Genomic DNA, 20,395 nt, shown 5'->3' with positions numbered 1-20,395 from the left:
TTGTGTAACTGGCCCCGGCACAGACATAGAAGAATAACTGATGGGGAGAAAACCACTTGTTTCCACCTCCTGGATGTTCCCAGGAGCTTTTCTGAGCAACTGCAGTTGCCCAAGGTGTGAAGTGGCTCCTTCCACAATACCTGGATTTGCCACTGTATCGGTGGTGCTTCCAAACCCGCATGTGCTGCTGCACAGAGGTGCTCCCTGCGGCACAGAACCTCTCATTTTGTAGGGCGCAGATATTACTGCTTCCTAGGTCTAGCCAGATCCTTTCTGTTGTCGTCCCATTTCACAGGATTCGACTAAGGCCTTTAAGTGCTGGACCTGATTTTCCCATCATATAAACTTGCTGCTTACACTTGAGTCATGTTCCCCTTTACTGGTACACAGGCAGAATAAAAATCCTGTAAAGTAACTGCAAATTCACCATGTGCCTATTTAACTGTCACTTCACAGTGTAGCTATAAAAAGACAGTAACGCAAGTATGAGTCAGGCCCAGTGAATTCAGTCACGTTCATATTGCTTATACTGGAGGATATCAGGAAAAGGAGCGGACAGTCCTGGAATCTCCCCTACTGAAAATCTAAGAGAATTTCCAAAGTGTTTTATTACTACGGTTGTGAAAGTGACCCCAAAGTCATTAATGTAAGAACTTTCTAGTTCCATAGCAGCTACAAGAAACAGCAACAAAATTTAATTAAGGCCCTTCATTTGCTTGGAGCCACGAACCAGACAATCAATTCAATGGCATTGTAAACTAGCAACTTTTCAAATAATCACTTTAAATACCAATCACCTTTCAGGAATCATTCTCACTTTGTAAAACAAAGATATCAGAGAAAAATGTTGGTTACTTGAGGAATACAACAGAGTCAATTAGTTCATATCAGACTGGAATAAAGAAGTTATAGATAAGCAACCCCTGTGGATTTTTACTGACGTTGATTTCTATTTTTCTGAATTTCTCATCAACTGAATTTCCTTGCTCATTTATATCTTCATAATCCATTTCTGCTATCTGTTTCACAACAGACCCTGTGTTTAACTTGCTGTGTCTCTGGAGAACCTTACCCAGAAATCACTTGGTTCAAAAACGAGAAAGTTATCGTCTTTAAAGATCGCTACAAAATGGATGTGAAGGGGACAGTTGTCACAATTACCATAGAGAAAGTCTGCAACGAAGACACAGGAAAATACAGCATCTATGTCAAGAATAAGTACGGTTCTGAAACAGGGCAGGTCACTATCAGTGTCTATAAGCACGGAGAGATACCAACAGGAATGGAAGAGTAAGTCCCAGGTGGGATGACAAAGAAAAAGCCTAAATGAATTGGTCAAGTATGTCTCATTGAATTTAAAAGGAATTTCACTCCTTCGGATTCCTTTCTATGTCTCTGCCCTAAAATCCAGGCTCATGTCTCCATTTTTTTCTGGTAATATTTTAGTATTTTTATTTTGGTAGTTGTTAGAAAACAATTCCCACGTGTGTGCACAGGTGCGTGGGTACACATGCACCTTCACCTTACAGAGAAACTCTTTCCTAGTAAACCTGTGCGGGAAACGCCAGAGGATTCACACACGAGAACCAGGATTCCAGTGGAGTTTTTCTGTAGTAAATCACTATGTATTACTGATTATCTAGTAGCTGACATATACGCTTGTGTGTGTATTATTAAACTTAAACCCTTGATGACTCCTCAGCACTGTTGTCCGGTACATCCATCTTGAAATCAGGTGGGAATTTCCCCAAGTTCCGTGCAGAATCAGGGCCCTGCAGCACACACCTTTACAAACCCAAGCCATCCAGGAGGAAAACACGGCAGTGACTTTTTCCAGCTTGGCTCTTTATAGAGAAACACATTCCACTGCTATATGCACACTGATACACAGTAAGAGGAGAGTTTCTAGATCATGGCAGGAGGGGCTGGCCACTTGGGGAGAATATAAGGCTGTTGTCAGAGGGTGTAGGGAGGCAACTAGGAAAGCTAAGGCCTCCTTAGAATTACACCTGGCCAGAGGGGTCAAGGACAACAGGAAGAGCTTTTTCCAACACGTGGCACATAAAACTAACAGCAGAGGCAATGTAGGCCCACTGATGAACGAGTTGGGTGCCCTGGTGACAGAAGATACAGAGAAGGCAGTTACTGAATGCCTTCTTTGTCTCTGTCTGCTCTGCTGGAGTCTGTCCTGAGGAGCCCCGTAGCAGGACAATGGAGGAGTTTGCCTGGGTTGATGAGGACTGGGTTAGGGAGCAGTTGGGCAATCTGGACATCCATAAATCCATGGGTCTAGATGGGATGCACCCGCGGGTGCTGAGGGAGCTGGCTGAGGTCATTGCTGGACTGCTCTGCATCATCTTTGCCAAGTCTTGGGGAATGGGAGAGGTGCCTGAGGACTGGAGGAAAGCAAATGTCACTGCAGTCTTCAAAAAGGGCAAGAAGGAGGAGTCGGGGAACTATAGACCAGCCAGCCTCACCTCCATCCCTGGGAAACTGATGGAACGACTTCTCCTTGGTGCCATCTCAAGGCATATCAGGGATAAGAGGGTCATTAGGGACAGTCAACATGGCTTCACCAAGGGAAAGTCGTGCTTGACCAACCTCATTGACTTTTATGAGGACATAACAAGGTGGATGGATGATGGCAGAGTGGGGGACGTGATCTACCTTGACTTGAGTGAGACATTTGACACAGTCTCCCACAGCATCCTCACAGCTAAACTGAGGGACTGCGGTCTGGATGACCGGGTAGTGAGGTGGACTACGAACTGGCTGAAGGGAAGAAGCCAGAGAGTTGTGACCAATGAGGGGGAGTCCAGTTGGAGGCCTGTATCTAGTGGAGTGCCTCAAGGGTCAGTACTGGGGCCTATATTATTCACTATATGATTCGGACAAGGGAATAGAGTGACTGTCAGCAAGTTTGCTGATGACACCAAGCTGGGAGGAGTGGTGACACTGGAAGCTGTGCTGCCATCAGAGACCTGGACAGGCTGAAGAGTTGGGCAGGGAAAAATTGAATGAAATAGAACAAAGGCAAGTGTAGAGTCTTGCACCTGGGCAGGAACAACCCCAGGTTCCAGTATAAATTGGGGAATGACCTATTAGAGAGCAGCGTAGGGGAAAGGGACCTGGGGGTCCTGGTGGACAGCAGGATGACCATGAGCCAGCACTGAGCCCTTGCTACTCAGGTATTATAATATGCAAATGTAGTTACAAAATTGGCTCTGTGTGAATCTTCTTTAAAATTACATACTGAAAAAGAGTTGTGAATTTGTAAGAAAAAGTTCAGCATTGGTTTTCTATTAAAACAGAAGAATTACTGACCAATATGGGGTAATAAAAGTTAACTTAGAAAGGTCACCAACCCCTGGGATACAGGCTCCATCTGAATTAAGCAATGTAATTGCAAGACACATAATCTCATGAATATCTTCCAAAATCAACAGTTGTGCTTGCACAGACAGCAAGAAATATCACTCACCAACTATAACAAGTGAGAAAAAAAAAATACATCCCATTTACTTCTTTCATTTCGGTCTCCAAGCAACCTTCCCTATTTTATTTTACCTTTAATCTCCTATGTATGCAGTGATTATTAGAAAAAATAATAATAAACCAAATTTAATACAAATTTAGATACACATTACTGACATCTACTGGATAAAGCCGTAAGTAACTGTCCCATTCCAACATGATTTTTCCTGTCCTCAAGCAATTGGAGGCCCACAATTTTGGAAGAAATAGCTGTTAATTTTATTTTATTCCCACCATTTAAGGTCCAAGTGCCCATATTGTGGTAATTAGGAAGCTCCTGCTGTAAGACAGTAACTACCTCACACCTATTGTATAAGATGCCATTTTATCCGAAGAATTCTGTCCAAAACAAGACGTGAACAAAAAGACAACAGATTAATCCATGCACACTTCACAACAATTACCCAAGTTCAGTAACCCACAACAAACATAACATCCCAAACCAGTTGGTCAAGGTAAGACTTCCAACAAAGCAAAATGAACTAGAGGTTATGATCATTAAGAATAAATAAATGATTAATAATTGTTACTCCACGGTTAATAATTAGCCTGTCATCTCACGGTTTGGGCTGGCCTTTCCCTTTCCATAAATAGCACCTGAATAACCAGGCAGAGCCCTCAATTTCCTGCTACCATCACCACTCTAAACCGCGTTCCAGCATCCAGAATGGCCTTCAGTGGCACCTGGCAGGTCTATGCTCAGGAGAACTATGAAGAGTTTCTGAAGGCTCTTGGTAAGTGTCCAGTTACTTTTGAAATCATTTGCTCAGATTGCAAGAGATATATAACATCAAAATTTATACAGACTTAGATGGAATGGAACAATATACCCATAGAGAAGTGATGAATCCAAAACAAGATTTGTCTTTTAACTTGGGCATCACTTTCTCTTATTGGTTTGTATCTTTTGCACCCTTATCAGAGAAAATAATTTGTTATTTAATATCAACACACGACTTCAAAGAAGCCCTTTTTTGCCTTCTTTTACAGCACTGCCAGATGACCTTATCAAAATGGCCAAAGATATTAAGCCTGTTGTTGAAATACAACAAAAAGGAAATGACTTTGTTGTGACATCAAAAACCCCCAAGCAATCTGTAACCAACTCATTTACACTTGGAAAAGAGGCTGACATCACTACTATGGATGGCAGAAAGCTAAAGGTAATTTATTTCAGGAACGGGTGCATTTCTTTACTCATCCTTATACTTCAGTTTCTGTGCATGAGTGAAACTTGTTTGTACTGTTTCTATTAGCATACATATCTATCATTTCAACAAACATAAATCCTTCTTCTAAAACTCTTATTAAAATGCTGTGGTGTCCAGTTTAAATTAGCATTTCCGAATATGTAGTCCCCTACTTCCTCTAATTTAATTCCAAAATCTAACATTTTTTATAATTTGTAAATGTGCTTTGACAGTGTACTGTGAACATGGTAAACGGGAAGCTTGTGTGCAAATCAGAGAAGTTCTCTCATGAGCAAGAAGTTAAAGGAAACGAAATGGTGGAGGTGAGTGATACATTGAGAAAAACGCTGAATTACACATGAATTACAGAGACTTTGAGCCACTTAGCTCTGAAGAAATTTCCTAAAGTCTAAATGAGAAACAAGTTATGCATATAACCAGGACCTGGTGGACAGCAGGATGACCATGAGCCAGCACTGGGCCCTTGTGGCCAGGAAGCCAATGGTACCTGGGGTGGGTTAGAAGGGGGTGGTCAGTAGGTCAGAGAGGTTCTCCTGCCCCTCTGCTCTGCCCTGGGGAGACCACACCTGGAATATTGTGTCCAGTTGTGGCCCCTCAGTTCCAGAAGGACAGGGAACTGCTGAGAGAGTCCAGCGCAGGGCAACAAAGATGATTTAGGGAGTGGAGCATCTCCCGTGTGAGGAAAGGCTGAGGGAGCTGGGGCTCTGGAGCTTGGAGGAGACTGAGGGGTGACCTCATTAATGTTTACAGATATATAAAGGGTGAGTGTCAAGAGAATGGAGCCAGGCTCTTCTTGGTGACAACCAATGATAGGACAAGGGGTAATGGGTTCAAATTGGAACACAAGAGGTTCCACTTAAATTTGAGAAGAAACTTCTTCCCACTGAGGGTGGCAGAGCCTGGCCCAGGCTGCCCAGGGAGGTTGTGGAGTCTCCTTCTGTGCAGACATTCCAACCCGCCTGCACACCTTTCTGTGTAACCTCATTTGGGTGTTCCTGCTCCGGTGGGGTGATTGGACTAGATGATCTTTCGAGGTCCCTTCCAATCCCTAACATTCTGTGTATCTGTGATATATGTCTCCTGCAGACTATGACTTTTGGCGGAGTAACACTTGTCAGAAGAAGCAAGAGAGTTTAAACACAGATCACCTTCTTTGTGACATCTTTACGTATCTAGAATAAAGTGCCATTTCCAAAAGGTGTGATCTTTGTTATCTGAAAAAATAGTAGAGAAAGTAGTTATGATTTCTACTCTCCTTTCACATACACATCACTTCCCATTATTATAAGACTGTGCTTTCCCTGAGTAGACTTACAGATCCCTTCTATAGTCCAAGTGACAGAAATCTACCTCCCAGACAACCAAACCTGGACATTAACTGGAACGTTATGATTTATCATAATAATCTTTGGGAGCAGACAAAAGCTGATATAAATGCTTCTTCATTTCTTACATACTCAGTGAACATATTCAGCTTTAATTCCTTTGCCTAATAAAGTTTGGTCTTCTACTTAAAATCCTTTCTCTGTAACCTAGCCAGCAAAGAACGATTAGACATTTACTTAGCGACTCTGCACCACGTGTCTGTAACAGGAATAGACACAGTAATATTTTAAAAGCTATGAAGTATTTAACAGTCATAAAGTAATAACAGGAACAACTGCTCTTAAAATGAAGTACACAAGAGTACAATTAAACAAAAATGAGGCACTACAAGAGCAGAGGGAATTAAACATGCTTCCAATCTGCAACATATTCCCGATATTTGCTTGTCACTGTTCGAGTTTGTGAAGCTCAAGTACAAATAAACCATTTATGTTCAGATTATGTCTCTACTGCAGTATAAAACGCACAGTACCCATGCCTATAACCGTTTCTCAGTTCACTGCTGATTAGATCCTACTGCTATATTAGCAGTCCGATTTCATACTTATTTAAGTCACCGCAGATTTGTTAGAGTGTAAGACCCCCATGAAAAAAAGCTGCTGGACCAATTATGCCATTTGAAATCCTCAGGGGCTGTTTTAGTCCAATTAAGAATGTTGAGTCTACATCTTCCTATGCTGGGAGAAGAGCAATTTGTGAGTGGGGATGTTGTGTTTTAGTTATTAACACCTGCAACATGATATAAGCAATCTGGGAAGTGTATTCGTATTCTGGGATCAGGTTGTCCTCAGGAGGAGCTTTACTAGTGTAACCATGCAAGTCTCATTGCGTTCATTTTGCTTCCTAGGCAGCTCTAATGCTAAGTACAATTTGCAGGCTAAATTAAATTCCACGTGAATTACACATAAATAAGATCAACAGAACAGAAATGAAGACACTGCTTAAACTCAGGGAGAAAGCTGCTTTAAAACATCGGTACAGCAAAAAGCCATATAAGAGCCTGAAACAACCTGTGTTTGGAAGTTGCTGGGTAACTGCTGCCCAACTACACAATGAAACACCACAAAACAGCATTCAGTTCTTTTGATGACTTGTACAAGCAGATTTGTATATACACTGCACAAGGCAAAAAACTCAACCTGCTGTTAGTATACGTAACACAGAATAGCGTTAACTGTTAATATTAAACGCAGAAAACACTGTCAGAGACTCCCATCTCTTTCCTGCAGGGTCCTGAACACAGATCACTGACAATACAACCACCATTATTTTTTTTTCAGAAGAGCTGCTTATATAGTTGATATATACCTCCTGTGTTGGTGATCAAACTCCATCTGTCATTCAAAATCTGTAGAAATGCCTGGCAATTCCGAGTGTGCAACTGGCAGGACACGAACAGGAGTGTCCACCCACCAGAGTTTTCATTCATGTTCAGCCATTTAAAAGCAAAAATATGCTAGTGGCAGACAAACCTGCATTAACTCTTTCCCATCTGTAGCGCACTGAAAATCCCTCACACCAGCAATGATAGACACGCTGCTTTATTGAACTCTTCATCAAATCACCTATAACTGTTCACTCACAGATCTGCTGGTGAGTCACACAATAAGGTGTTCAGAAATCACCTCTCACCGTTCTCATCGCACAAACACCTTTAGTGAAAAAGGGCTGGTCCTTTGCATACAGCGCTTGCTCTACAGCTGTCTGATGAAAACTCCCGGGGCACAACAACACCGTCCACGTAGGAAACAATTATTTTGCAAATATAATAGTCTTGGGCAGGACCTCTCAGCAAAGCAAATTTTTTAATAACGATATTGCAACACCAAGTGTTGTACCTAAAGGTAGGCACATGTAACAGGGCAATAAGCCCCTGCTTATATCCCCCCAAAATCTCGGCCGCAATTTCCCCCCCCTGTTCCCCACTGGTTGGTACTTTGGGGTCTACAGACCACCCGACCTGCCTCAGTTTACATACAATATCCTTCCTCTTATCAATCTATTTAAGATATGGATTCCTGGTACTTTGGCTACCTTTCCCCCTAAATTAACTTGTAAATGCAGGTATGAGTATGCATACTATCAGTATATATTCCAGGAAGAGACTGTGTTTTATGTCATGGTTGAGCCGGACAAACAACATAGACCAAGTTCTCAAGTACAAACAGCAGTCTCCATTTATGGCCACAAACACCTTTTTATATAGCCTTATACCAGCTCAAGTGTCTTTTTGCTATTGGTTACAAGTTGCAGTAGTAACACCTCACTGGCTAACTCTGCTATCATCACTGTTGCTCTTTTACTCCCTTCTCTCTCACGGGTACACCTTAATATCTCCTTATACTCCTTTACTCCCATCTTTCTCACGTGTAGGCCTTAATATCTTCAAGGCTAATTTCTGTTACCATACCCTCCATCGGGAATCCATGGACCCACCACAGTCCCTCACAGTTTTACATTAAGGATTCATAGTCCGATATCTCTCAGCCCTTCCCCCATGCTGGGGTCAACATAAAAACAACAGTTCTTCGTTAAACGCTCCTTACAGTCAGTAACGGGCCAAGGGTGACAGCGTGAGGCTCCTTCTCTCCTCACAGCGAAGGCGCGGTCGCCATCTTGTCGCTTTTCGGCGGGAAAACTGCGCTGAGGGGACTGTGCCCACTGCGCCTGCGCATTCGTGCGCTCGCGGCGAGTAGAGGGCGCAGGCGCAGTGAGCGGAGAGCGGGATTTGGCGCCGGCCGCTCTCGCCGGAAGCCCCGTGGGAAGTCTCGCGAGAGCCGGTGGGGCGGGCGGCGGTGGCGCTGCGTGCAGCTCCGGAGGGGTCTCCTCAGCCGCTCGGTTCCCCGCAGCGCCTGGGCCCTGCCGCTCGTTCCCTCCCTCCCTCGTCCAACCACCGCCATGTCCCGTTACCTGCGCCCCCCCAACACCTCGCTGTTCGTGCGGAACGTGGCCGACGACACCCGGTGAGTGGGGGCGGGTGCCAGCGCGGGGGGGGGGGCGCGCAGGCTTTGGCGGGCTCGCTAGGCCGCGCCGGCGGCTGAGGCCTGAGGGGACTGGGGCTCTCCCGGAGCGACGGGAGGGGAGGGGGCGAGTCCAGCCTGCTCCTTTCCTCGCCTTTACGTTTCTCCCTGCCTTGCTTTCCTCCCCCTTTCTCCATTTTCCTCTGCCTCCTCGCCACGCTGCTCTATTTCCCCTCCTCTCCATGAGGGTCGGTTTCCAAACAACATCCAGCCAGAACAAAGCTGGGCCGGGAGAAAAGTGCAACTCTGGTCCCCGCCTTTTTGAGTTTGTCCAGCGGGAGACTGAGGCGGGATTTTTCACGACGAACCGCCGCCTTGGCAACGCCGCTGGAGTTTTTAACGGGCTTTGAAAGCGTTTGTTCCAAGAAGGGAGAAAACGGCGCCTTTGCTGCGGGTGTCCCCAAAATATTCCTGGTGTAGTTGGTTCCGTTAGGATGGTAATTGCTGCCAGTTCGGGGTGGAGGGTTATTACGTTAATTGTTGGGTACCATGTCCTCTTGTGACCCTCACTCACCGTAGAGGGGGAGAAACAATCCTCTTTCCTTCAGAATTGTGTTGTAGCAAAATTCTGTATGTGTATGTGCAGCAAAATAGTGAAATACCTTTTAATAAGGAATTGTTTTAAATTTCAAGGGCATATTGCACAGATTTTTATTTACTACCTAGATTTTTTTAAAATAAACTGCCGGATTTCTCCATTTCTTTTTTACAGTTAATTGTGTCCCTCTTGTCTTTATCGTCTGTAAAACATTCATAGAGCATATTAGTATAGAATGCACAGGTGAATTAGAGCACTTGTATGTTTTTAATTATAGTAGAATTTGTATGGAAATCCCTGCGAGGTCTAGTTGTATAAAATACAAGCACGAGTTTTCAAACTTGCTGCCTGGGCAGCTTGGCACCAAAGTTGTGCAGCAAATAACGGTAGCGTGGGCACGATGGAATGGAATACATTAAGAACATTATTGTCATCAAAAGCATCAGTAGCTTCAAATTAAAAATTTTAAATTTATTTGCATGAATTTTCTTTCCTCTTTCTGGTAGTTTTACTGTAAGAACAGCCAAGGAGAACTATTACTTCCAAACTTTTAAAAAATAATGTGGATCCTATTGAGGCTTTCACCATAAGCTTATGATTAGGCAGTACATTCTTCTTAGAGATGGTTTCATTGTAAGATCTTGATAGTTTAGTTCCCTTCTGCTGTCATTGACTTTATGCACTGTAGGTTCTTTCCCAACCAATGAGAAAGAGAAATGAATAGTAGTAACTTATACCACATAAATACAGTATTACAGGGTCTTTCTCATGTAGGTTGTTGTCCTCAGATGACACAAAAATACATGTAAAGAAGCTGATGTGACTAAGAAACCTCTTGGTTGAGGAGACAGTAGTTTTTCCAAGTGTAGTTCCAGGTCTATTCAGCAGTTTAGTGCTCCGCTCTCTGGAAAAGCTGTCCTAAGGGCACGAGTGGTTGCTCACTCAAGTTTTGTTCTATTTGATGTGGTTGTAAGTATTGATTCTTCTATGGAGATGGGTTTGTGTGACTGGTTTATTATTATACTCTTTCCTTGGATCCTACGAGTTGGCATATGCGTGTTGCAAAAGCATTGTCAAGAGTTATATGAGATACTTGAATGACAGTCATTCTTAGATCCTTCTTTTTTCCTTTCTGCCCACCTTTGCTAGCACATCCTGCATTGAATTGAGTAATATGTGTCACTTCTTATTTACACTCCTGTTGTAGAGTTGTTTCAAAATGCCAGGGTGGATCTTAAGCATCCTAAGGCTTGAGTGTTTCAGAGAAGCCCCATGTGTTGCTTAGGAATGAACTGCTCAAACACTTCTTTCTCAAAACATGTTTTGGTACATGCATCCTCTACCAACCGCTTCCAAAAAGGTGGATGATCTTATCAGTTGTAGATTTTCAATTTTGTGTGTGTGTGTATGTTTTATAGCACCTTAAACAGTGAAAAAAAACATATGAGATATTTGTGATATTCTAGGTCTGAAGACTTGCGCCGTGAATTTGGTCGGTATGGACCTATAGTTGATGTATACGTTCCACTTGACTTCTACACTCGTCGTCCCAGAGGATTTGCTTATGTTCAATATCCTTTCTTCAGATGGCTGATTAGTGAGGGGTGTTGAAGTTTGAAATTCAAGTTTGTGTGAGAGGTAACAAATCTAAATGAAACAGCAGTTTACTTTTGTGTTGTATCTAATAAGTGTCTTACATTGTGGTGTTGATTTTCATAGATTAACTTCTCTCAATTGTTCTTTGCCTTTTTGCAAAACTTAAGTCCAGTAATATAAAAGCTTGCTTATGTCACTGAAATTAATACTATCTAATTTAACTGAAAATTTATCACTGACTCAAAATTGTCTAGCACGTTTTTATTATCACTGGTATGTAAGTAAACTTGTGCTTAGCGAACTGTGGCTGGTATTCATTGTTAATTTAACAAATGGAAACTGGAATCACTTGATCAAAATCAGATTGTATAAAAAATGAGGTGAAGTTTTTTCTTTAATATTGTCCCCTAATTTACTGTCCTCTGTTGTTGCCTCAGAATGTAAAGCTGTACAGTAATGGCGACCCCAAAGAGAAAGCATGAAAGAACCTTTAGAGTAGAGTTCAACAATTAAGGCAAGTAGACAAGCCAAAGACCTCTTAAGGATCAGGCTTGAAGAGAAGGGAGAGTTTGGGAAAAGAAAAAGTAAAGAAAAGCTGGAAGAAGGACAAGCCATAATGGGAGACAAAGCTTCGCTTTATCTGCAAAAGGGGGAAAAGGTTGTTTTTCAAAGTAAAAGATAAAGCCATCTGTCATTTTTGGCCAAGCATCTCATGACAAGTCCTTCTGACAAGCACTTAAAGAGTTAAAGGTCAAGATGAAGTTGAATGGTGGCCAAGATTAAAGGAGTCATACCTGATGTATCCTACAGAATAACAGTTTTTCTTCTGTTTGTCACGTAAGCAGCAATTTGATGAATGATTCTGGTTTAGTCCGTTGACAAACCCTGTGATATTTCTCTTGTGAGTGCTATTGTAACTGTGCTCGAGTGAAAGTGCATTCGTTCTGGGTTTCTCAAGATCTACTCCTACAGCACTATGGTTTAGTTCTTCACAGGTGGTGCTGAGGATGAACTGAGTTGCTACCAGGAGAAAGGCAATTCCTTCTCCCAGGTCACAGCTGGAAGGAGGTGTGCGAATTACAGTTGTGGTCAGTCTCAGAGGTTAACATTAGTAAATTAGTAATGTCTGTGTTATTGAACACCTGACCTGACTGACAGTGCAGGGGGCTTAGTGTGTGGTTTTTATCTCAGACTGTTGAAGGTCTGGCATTACATAATTTAAACTTAAAAATTGGGAAGGGGTGGCGGGAGGCTTTATTTTAAAATAATTAGACACTTTTTAATTTTTACTGTTGGTATGCCTAGCATAATTTAAGAGCTAGGGTTTAATTTTCATAAAGTCAATGTAGTGGACAGACCTGAATGACCATTAACAAATGTATTTTAAAAGGATACCGGGTTTTTTGCCTTGCATAAGTACAAGTGGGAGAGGAAAAAAGTTAAGAGTATTGCATAGCAACTGCTTGCTTATGGATAAGTACATGATCATATTATGAGATTTTAATTTTAGTATAGGAGTGCTTAGATAGCTGGTGGTTAATAAAAAAATAATAAATTTACTAGTGTGTACTGTAGCACAACCAATAGAACTTTAAAAAAGAAAAAAAGTAAGATTAGAAAATAACTGGTATTTTTTTTTTATTTTAAATACCAAATCTGTAAACTACTCAAATTCTCAAGTACCTTAACACTCACCACATTTGAAGATGTCCGTGATGCAGAGGATGCTCTCCATAATTTGGATCGAAAGTGGATTTGTGGTCGGCAAATAGAAATCCAGTTTGCACAGGGGGATCGGAAGAGTAAGTGCCTTGTGTGTGTTTCATCAGACTGATTTTAGCCTTGAAGTTCCAGTATAATCCCAGAATGTCAGGGGTTGAAGGGCCCTGGAAAGCTCATGCAGTGCAATCCCCCCATGGAGCAGGAACACCCAGATGAGGTTACACAGGAAGGTGTCCAGGCGGGTTGGAATGTCTGCACAGAAGGAGACTCCACAACCCCCTGGGCAGCCTGGGCCAGGCTCTGCCACCCTCACCCCAACAAGTTTCTTCTCAAATTTTAGTGGAACCTTTTGTGTTCCAGTTTGCACCCATTGCCCCTTGTCCTGTACTGGTTGTCACCAGAAGAGCCTGGCTCCATCCTCCTGACACTCCCCCTTTCCATATTGATCCCCAGCAATGAGTCCCCCCTCAGTCTCCTCTTGTCCAGCTCCAGAGCCCCAGCTCCCTCAGCCTTTCCTCACACGAGAGATGCTCCACTCCCTCCAGCATCTTGGTGGCTGCGCTGGACTCTCTGCAGCAGTTCCCTGTCCTGCTGGAACTGAGGGGCCACAGCTGGACACAATATTCCAGGTGTGGTCTCCCCAGGGCAGAGCAGAGGGGCAGGAGAACCTCTCTGACCTACTGACCACCCCCTTCTAACCCACCCCAGGTCCCATTGGCTTCCTGGCCACAAGGGCCCAGTGCTGGCTCATGCTGCTGTCCACCAGGACCCCCAGGTCCTTTTTGCCTACACCTTGTATTCTCCCCAAGTGGCCAGCCCCTTCTTCCATGATCTATAAACTCTTCCACTTGAGCATGCCCAGCAGTTTCCTGTTTAACCACACAGGTCTCCTGGCTCCCTTCCTTGACTTCTGAACAGATACTTGTAAAGAGAACTTACCTCTTTTCTATTTGTTAGTCTTATACATATTATTAATATATAGATAGATACAGATATTACATTAATATATTGCGATTTTTTTACAGCACCGAATCAAATGAAAGCCAAGGAAGGGAGAAACCTGTACAGTTCTTCTCGTTATGATGACTATGACAGATACAGGCGATCTAGGAGTCGGAGTTACGAAAGGAGACGATCTAGAAGTCGTTCTTTTGATTACAGCTATAGAAGATCGTATAGTCCCAGAAAGTAAGTGTAGCGTGTGTTTGGCTTCAACTGCACAGCAGACTGGTGGAGGAGAAATGCCACACTGACTATTTAATTGTTAAAATTGCAAATAATCTTTTTCTATACTCACATTGTAATTACTTGTGGGAGTTACATATCTTGCATGCTACATCAAATCATAAATATTGAATGAAATGATTCTGTGCTGCATTGAAGAGTAACTAAAAGCAAATGCACAGCTTAAAAAGAATTGATTAAGCATTTGTATACAAACACAGGTATTTGTCACCGTTTACTTTTTCTGATGTACCTTTTTAGCAGTAGACCTACTGGAAGACCTCGGCGTAGCAGAAGCCATTCGGACAATGATAGGTAAAACACTTTTTACACCTTTTAAATTGCAAACTAGATCACTGTATTCCTTTAACTATAGGTTAAAAAAAGTTTCTCCTGCAAAAAAAAAAAAATGGTAAACAATTTTTAATGTACTAGATGTCTAAGAATAGTGTTTTTACATTCAAATCTCCTCTCTCCCCTTTATTCTGATAGGTTCAAACACCGCAATCGATCTTTTTCAAGATCTAAGTCCAATTCAAGATCACGATCCAAGTCACAGCCCAAGAAAGAAATGAAGGCTAAGTCACGGTCTAGGTCTGCATCTCACACCAAATCTAGAGGCACCTCTAAAACAGATTCTAAAACACACTATAAGTCCAGCTCAAGATATGAAAAGGAGTCGAGAAAAAAAGAACCAGCTAGATCCAAATCACAGTCAAGATCACATTCTAGATCTAGGTCCAAATCCAGATCCAGGTCATGGACTAGTCCCAAGTCCAGTGGCCACTAACAGCATATCCACGTTGGTTTTAGGCATGTAAGATTCATTTACACACAGTTCAGTTTACTTAAATTATCAGGAATATGATGTTGCAACAGTGCTAAAATAATACTTTCTTTGTCAGTTTTCCCTGTAGCCGACAATGGTTAAAATTAAAACAGTGTTGAGAGGCCACTGAAAGAGAGAGAGAGAGAGAGAATGTCCATTTGGTTAAATGTTATGGGCAGCTACTGATTTGGTTGTGGTGTCTCTTTGTATATTTTTGTAAAGATTTGCATTTTTAGTGCTTAGATATCGGTGATGACTTGATTGATCGTAACTTGCAACATTAAAAATGTCATACCCGTAGAGAAATCGATACCAGTTTGTGCTGAACAGTTAAACCAACTGTTTAACTTGGTTTTTGATGCTCCATTTTGGGATGAAACCGGAAAACTGGACAGCCGTAGCACAGCACTGACTACTGCGAAACGCAGCCTGGCCGGTTTACGTTCCCATTGTTCAAAGGCAGGTTTCTGTGTTCTCCGTGCCCACTGACACAAGGAGGAGAGAGAGTTTTGAGGTTTCTCTTTAACCCTGCCATCCGGAGAGGTGGTACTAACATTGCGTGTACGACATGGGGAGAGAGTTGGTCTTGGGAGCTCGTTCAGAGATCGTGCAGTGGCAGGATCGAGGCTTCGCTGCTTTTGACCTGGCTGCTAGTACTGAATGTGCCAGGGGAAACAACCCCTGCACCTTGAAATAGAAAATTAAATTCAGATTGCAGCAAATGGCAGAGCAACTAAGTATTAGGTTGTGTGTACATTTTATGCAGTTTTTGTATCTATTCTAAATTTTAGTGAGCAGTTAACCATAAAATTGCTTAGTTTTCCTGCTGTTAGATACCAGTAGATTGTTTCGAGTTGTGTGTGTACAGTATATAAGAACTAAACTTTTATGCCAATGACTCCTGTGGTTAGTTGGTGTATTCCTAGGTATAAAACTGTAGCCATCTCTCTTCCGGAGTAGCCAAGGCTTGCTTTTACACTGCAAACAGTATTGGGTCAAGCAAGCCTGAATCACTCCTTCCTGGGAACAGATAGTGGTTTGGTTACAAGCTTTCATTTTCCTTAAGAACAAACGTTTGAAGCTGGATATGAACAAGAGCTGCATCTCTAGCTATTTAGTTCTCACTAATACACTATATTTAGTGAACTGAATGTGAACAATAACAAAACCAGTGTGTAATCTTACCAGTATTTCTCTAGAAGGCAAACACTTTGTGATGAAAACGGCTTTTGGCATCGTTTTTTCTAGTTACCTTCAAAAGCCAGCGTCAAACACGTGGAGTTCTTGCTGTCTCACGTAGTAGCATATAAAGACATTGATTCCCAAAAGTTCCTTTTTAGAGCAATGTCTTAGGTTTGGGGTTTAGTGTTCTCAGCAGGGCCTTTGAAGAAACGCAGATGGCTTTGGAATCTCGGCAGTGGAACGTGCTTAGGGGCTTGATTCTAGAACCTTTGTACATTTGATAGTCTTTCTAACTTTTTCGTTACTGTTTGCAGTTAATGTTCATGTTCCGCTATGCAATCATTTATATGCACGTTCCTTTAATTTTGTAGACTTTCCTGGATGTATAGTTTAAAAAAAAACAGCAAAAAGTCTATTTAAAACTGTAGCAGTAGCGTGCAGCTCTAGCAGAGGAAAGTTGTGGGATTAAACTTTGTATTTCCTTTCTTATAGAGGCTTCTAAAAAGGTATTTTTATATGTTCTTTTTAACAAATATTGTGTACTACCTTTAAAACATCAATGTTTTGATCAAAATACCTAAAGACCCAGCTTATTTTCTGCTTGCTGTAAATTTAGCAAACATGCTGTAATAAAAAAATGAAGGAAATACTGATCCACTGGAATTATTGTAGCTGTAGAATTTGACTCCAGAGCACGGTCAGGAGTAGAGCTGTGCATCCCTTATGGAGTGAAATCCTTACTATGGTATTTCAGTCAAGTCAGGAATTTATTGTTTAATGTCTGAATAAATATCATTTCACATTTTAAAAGGGGTACTAGACAAAATAAGAATGATAAGCATGCGTTTTAGTCTAATATATTGAACTTACTTTTCCATTATCTTCTGTTGTTGCTGGATGGACTTCCTGATGGTTATAGTTCAGATATGATTAGCCAGGTTATGAACTACTTCAAACCATATAGAGCCAAATTTCTCGTATCACCTTATCGATTTATATTTGCCATATCAAAAATTGTGCGAGCAGCGGTTCTCTAGAAGGTGCTGAAACTTTGCTGATGACTTTTAAAAGTCAAGCTGCCTCCTGGCACTTGTATTTACAACCAGTTCTTCTTATGCCACCGAATGAAAAAAAGACCTCTGTAAAGCTCTTAATTGCTTTGATAAATCCACCGTTACACTTTAAGTCGAGCTGTGATTATCCGTCCATAAAAATGGCTCGTCACAGCAGAACCCCCCACCCTTTTTCAGCTCTCTTAAACAAATAGAGTTGTCCAGACTAAAATCCTGCTTAAATATGGTCCACCTGACTGTGGTGTGGGAAAGCTGGCGGTGGTTTTGTCGGCAGCCTGCAAGGGGGTGCTGTAATTAATGTTCTCGTTAGTCCAGCCAGAGTTACAGCTGGATGGGTGGGGAGGAGGGAGGAGAAATCTGTGTCCAGGCTGAGGTTCTCATCTCAGACTGCCGAGTAACAGTAACTTGATTCTGTCAGCATGTCCTTATATTGTGTGCCTCAACATTTATATATAGCACAGTTTAATACTTTTTGTTTTGAAAATCCAATTCATTGCAAGTATAATGTAGTATCTGCCAGTTCTGATGGTTCTTTCTTTCTCTCCCAGAGGTAGGACTAAACTTTGACTTGACTTGTGTATATGAACAAGCCAGAAAAGCCGAACACAAACCCACGATGTTTCAAGAGTGCATGAATAAAGATGTTGTCCTAGTTCTTGCTCCCATGGAAAAATTGTGAAGAAGCTGTTCTGTGGGCCTTTCAGTTGGGGACCGAGTTAGCAGGATGTGGCCAAAAAGGGCAGGGAATGTTCACGCATTCACGCAAGTCAAGCCACAGCCCATCTAGATAAACATCTCCCTTGATGCAGGTATTTTAGTCCTGGTCTAAAAACCAAAAAGCAGTAGCCTGTCTGGTGCAAGCTACCCGCAGGTTATGCACAGCTGGAATGCAAGAACAACACGCAGGCTACAAAAGATCACGTATAGGCATCTTTCTTGTGGAGTCTCAAGAACGGTGCGAATTCGGATGGGGTTTTTTTTTCCTGTGGTAAACTAGATTTTTGTCATTCCTGCAAAATATGTAGAATTGTAGTATGTAAAAAACCAACTCTGCTGAAAGTTAATGGCTGTGCTCCTAAGTATCTGCAGCGGATTGATTTATCTCAGCAGTAATAGAAGGCTCTGTTGGAACTTCTTTTTCACCAAAAGTCCATGCACCCAACTGGTAATTAAAAGATATTAAATTTAGTGTTTAAGTAGCTGGGTGTCTCAATTAGGGACTATAATAGGCTGGTCTCTGAAAGCTAAATGTTATCCTTTCTATGTCTTTAAAGATGTTTAAATGTACAGTATAATGGCTTTATTCAAAGTGGAATTTTCAGTTTAAATGTTATTTTGAGCTCTCTGTGGAAAGAGCTGCTTTTTTTCCTTGCTGTTTAGTCTGGGTAACAGCTCGAACTGTGTTCAGAGAAGGGCAGTTGGATCGATCTACATCGCAGCACTGCTACTTGATTTTTTTTTGGCAGGAATGTTGCAGATTAACACTTTGAAGTACAAAGGGATAAACTTACACATTTTTAGGACATAATTACCCATTAATAATTGCTGGGTTTCTCCATTTATCTTGTAACTTGCTTAAAAAGTCTGTAGTCCATTGCTATAATATTTGTCTGAAGATGCTCTTACTGATGAGATTATTTAGGAAGGGAAGACTATGTACCCTGTAGCGTGTTTGATCAAAAGATGCTAATGTTTTATTCATACACATCCTTTCTTCTTGAGTTTTGTGTTCCATCTGTGCAAATAACCCTGTGAATTGGGAATAAAATGTACAAGTTTTGACTATAACTCGAGAGCACCTTCTGACTTAATTAACACAGCCCTAGTCTGATGGAGATGGGTCCCCGAGCACCGAACACCCAAGTTCCCTCTGACCCAGCAGAGCAGAGAGTGGGATCACAGCTGGGCTGAGCTTAAGCTTGTCTGCTTGCAAGTCTGGCTTTGTTGGGCAGAGCCCAATCGCCCCTCAGCAGCACTGGTTTCCCAGGGATGGAGGTGAGGCTGACTAGTCTGGAGTTCCCCGGCTCCTCCTTCTTGCCCTTTTTGAAGACTGCAGTGACATTTGCTTTCCTCCAGTCCTCAGGCACCTCTCCCATTCCCCAAGACTTGGCAAAGATGATGCAGAGCAGTCCAGCAATGACCTCAGCCAGCTCCCTCAGCACCCGCGGGTGCATCCCATCCGGACCCATGGATTTATGGATGTCCAGATTGCCCAACTGCTCCTAACCCAGTCCTCACCAACCCAGGCAAACTCCTCCATTGTCCTGCTACGGGGCTCCTCAGGACAGACTCCAGCAGAGCAGACAGAGACAAAGAAGGCATTCAGTAACTGCCTTCTCTGCATCTTCTGTCACCAGGGCACCCACCTCGTTCATCAGTGGGCCTACATTGCCTCTGCTGTTAGTTTTATGTGCCACGTGTTGGAAAAAGCTCTTCCTGTTGTCCTTGACCCCTCTGGCCAGGTGTAATTCTAAGGAGGCCTTAGCTTTCCTAGTTGCCTCCCTACACCCTCTGACAACAGCCTGATATTCTCCCCAAGTGGCCAGCCCCTCCTGCCATGATCTAGAAACTCTCCTCTTCCACTTGAGCACACCCAGCAGTTCCTGTTGAACCACGCAGGTCTCCTGGCTCCCTTCCTTGACTTCCTACATGTCAGGATGCTCTGATCTTGTGACCGGTACAAACAGTTCCTGAACACTGACCAACTCTCTTGGGACCCTTTGCCTTCAAGCAGCCTTGCCCATGGGATTTCCCCAACCAATTGCCTGAAAAGGCCAAAGTTTGCTCTGCTGAAATCCAGGGTTGCAATTCTGCTTGCTATCCTGCTCCTGCCCCAGGAGATCCTGAACTCCACCATCTCACGGTCACTGCAACCAAGGCAGCCCTCAACCTTTACCGCTTCAACCAGCCCCTCCTTGTCAGTGAGGATGAGGTCCAGCAGTGCTCCTCTTCTAGTCGGCTCCTCCACCCTCGGCATCACAGAGTTATCCTCAAGGCACTGGAGGATCCTCTTTGTGAGTAAACCCAGTGTTACTTTTCCAGCCCTGTGTTCACCCTGTAGGTGAAGAAACTCAATCACT

General features: G+C 42.7%; 4 protein-coding genes across 19 annotated transcripts in view; 3 read left to right on the top strand and 1 right to left on the bottom strand.

Annotated features, from left to right (window-relative positions):
- The window catches only part of MYOM3 (myomesin 3), a 29,669-nt gene extending 27,968 nt beyond the window's left edge, over nucleotides 1–1,701 (top strand). The window contains exon 38 of the mRNA XM_065041784.1: nucleotides 1,034–1,701. Coding sequence (XP_064897856.1) covers nucleotides 1,034–1,294 — 261 coding nt within the window. The 3' untranslated portion in view covers nucleotides 1,295–1,701. The remainder of the gene's footprint in view (nucleotides 1–1,033) is intronic.
- Nucleotides 1–8,884, bottom strand: part of GRHL3 (grainyhead like transcription factor 3) — a 111,031-nt gene extending 102,147 nt beyond the window's left edge. For 7 of the 9 annotated variants that reach the window (XM_065041808.1, XM_021280812.2, XM_065041819.1 and 4 more), the window contains exon 1: nucleotides 8,678–8,807. The gene's annotated coding sequence lies outside the window, so the exon portion shown is untranslated. Of the gene's footprint in view, nucleotides 1–8,677 lie in introns of all 9 variants that reach the window. The other 2 variants (XM_065041811.1, XM_065041818.1) reach the window with 2 other exon arrangements.
- On the top strand, nucleotides 4,114–6,567 carry LOC102098144 (fatty acid-binding protein, liver). Its single transcript, XM_005513458.4, has 4 exons — nucleotides 4,114–4,268; nucleotides 4,525–4,697; nucleotides 4,958–5,047; nucleotides 5,832–6,567. Exons 1-4 carry the CDS (start codon nucleotides 4,202–4,204, stop codon nucleotides 5,880–5,882), a joined length of 381 nt encoding a protein of 126 aa, XP_005513515.1. The 5' UTR covers nucleotides 4,114–4,201; the 3' UTR covers nucleotides 5,883–6,567.
- On the top strand, nucleotides 8,873–19,103 carry SRSF10 (serine and arginine rich splicing factor 10). 8 transcript variants are annotated; one of them, XM_065041905.1, is made up of 8 exons: nucleotides 8,886–9,094; nucleotides 11,156–11,327; nucleotides 11,723–12,122; nucleotides 12,966–13,087; nucleotides 14,033–14,195; nucleotides 14,493–14,546; nucleotides 14,724–14,825; nucleotides 17,864–19,103. In XM_065041905.1, exons 3-8 carry the CDS (start codon nucleotides 12,052–12,054, stop codon nucleotides 17,880–17,882), a joined length of 531 nt encoding a protein of 176 aa, XP_064897977.1. In that variant the 5' UTR covers nucleotides 8,886–9,094; nucleotides 11,156–11,327; nucleotides 11,723–12,051; the 3' UTR covers nucleotides 17,883–19,103. The 8 variants fall into 8 exon arrangements, with proteins under 8 accessions (XP_064897971.1, XP_064897976.1, XP_064897979.1 ...); XM_065041904.1 differs by lacking the exon at nucleotides 11,723–12,122 and having other exon boundaries at nucleotides 8,877–9,094; nucleotides 11,156–11,260; nucleotides 12,984–13,087; nucleotides 14,496–14,546; XM_065041902.1 differs by having other exon boundaries at nucleotides 14,724–19,103.
- Nucleotides 19,104–20,395: the final 1,292 nt, after the last annotated feature.

The sequence above is a fragment of the Columba livia genome, chromosome 26, assembly GCF_036013475.1.
Source record: "Columba livia isolate bColLiv1 breed racing homer chromosome 26, bColLiv1.pat.W.v2, whole genome shotgun sequence".
NCBI classification, from domain to species: Eukaryota; Metazoa; Chordata; class Aves; order Columbiformes; family Columbidae; genus Columba; species Columba livia.
The sequence above is the reverse complement of the archived record's forward strand: the minus strand, read 5'-3'. Positions and strand labels throughout refer to the sequence as shown.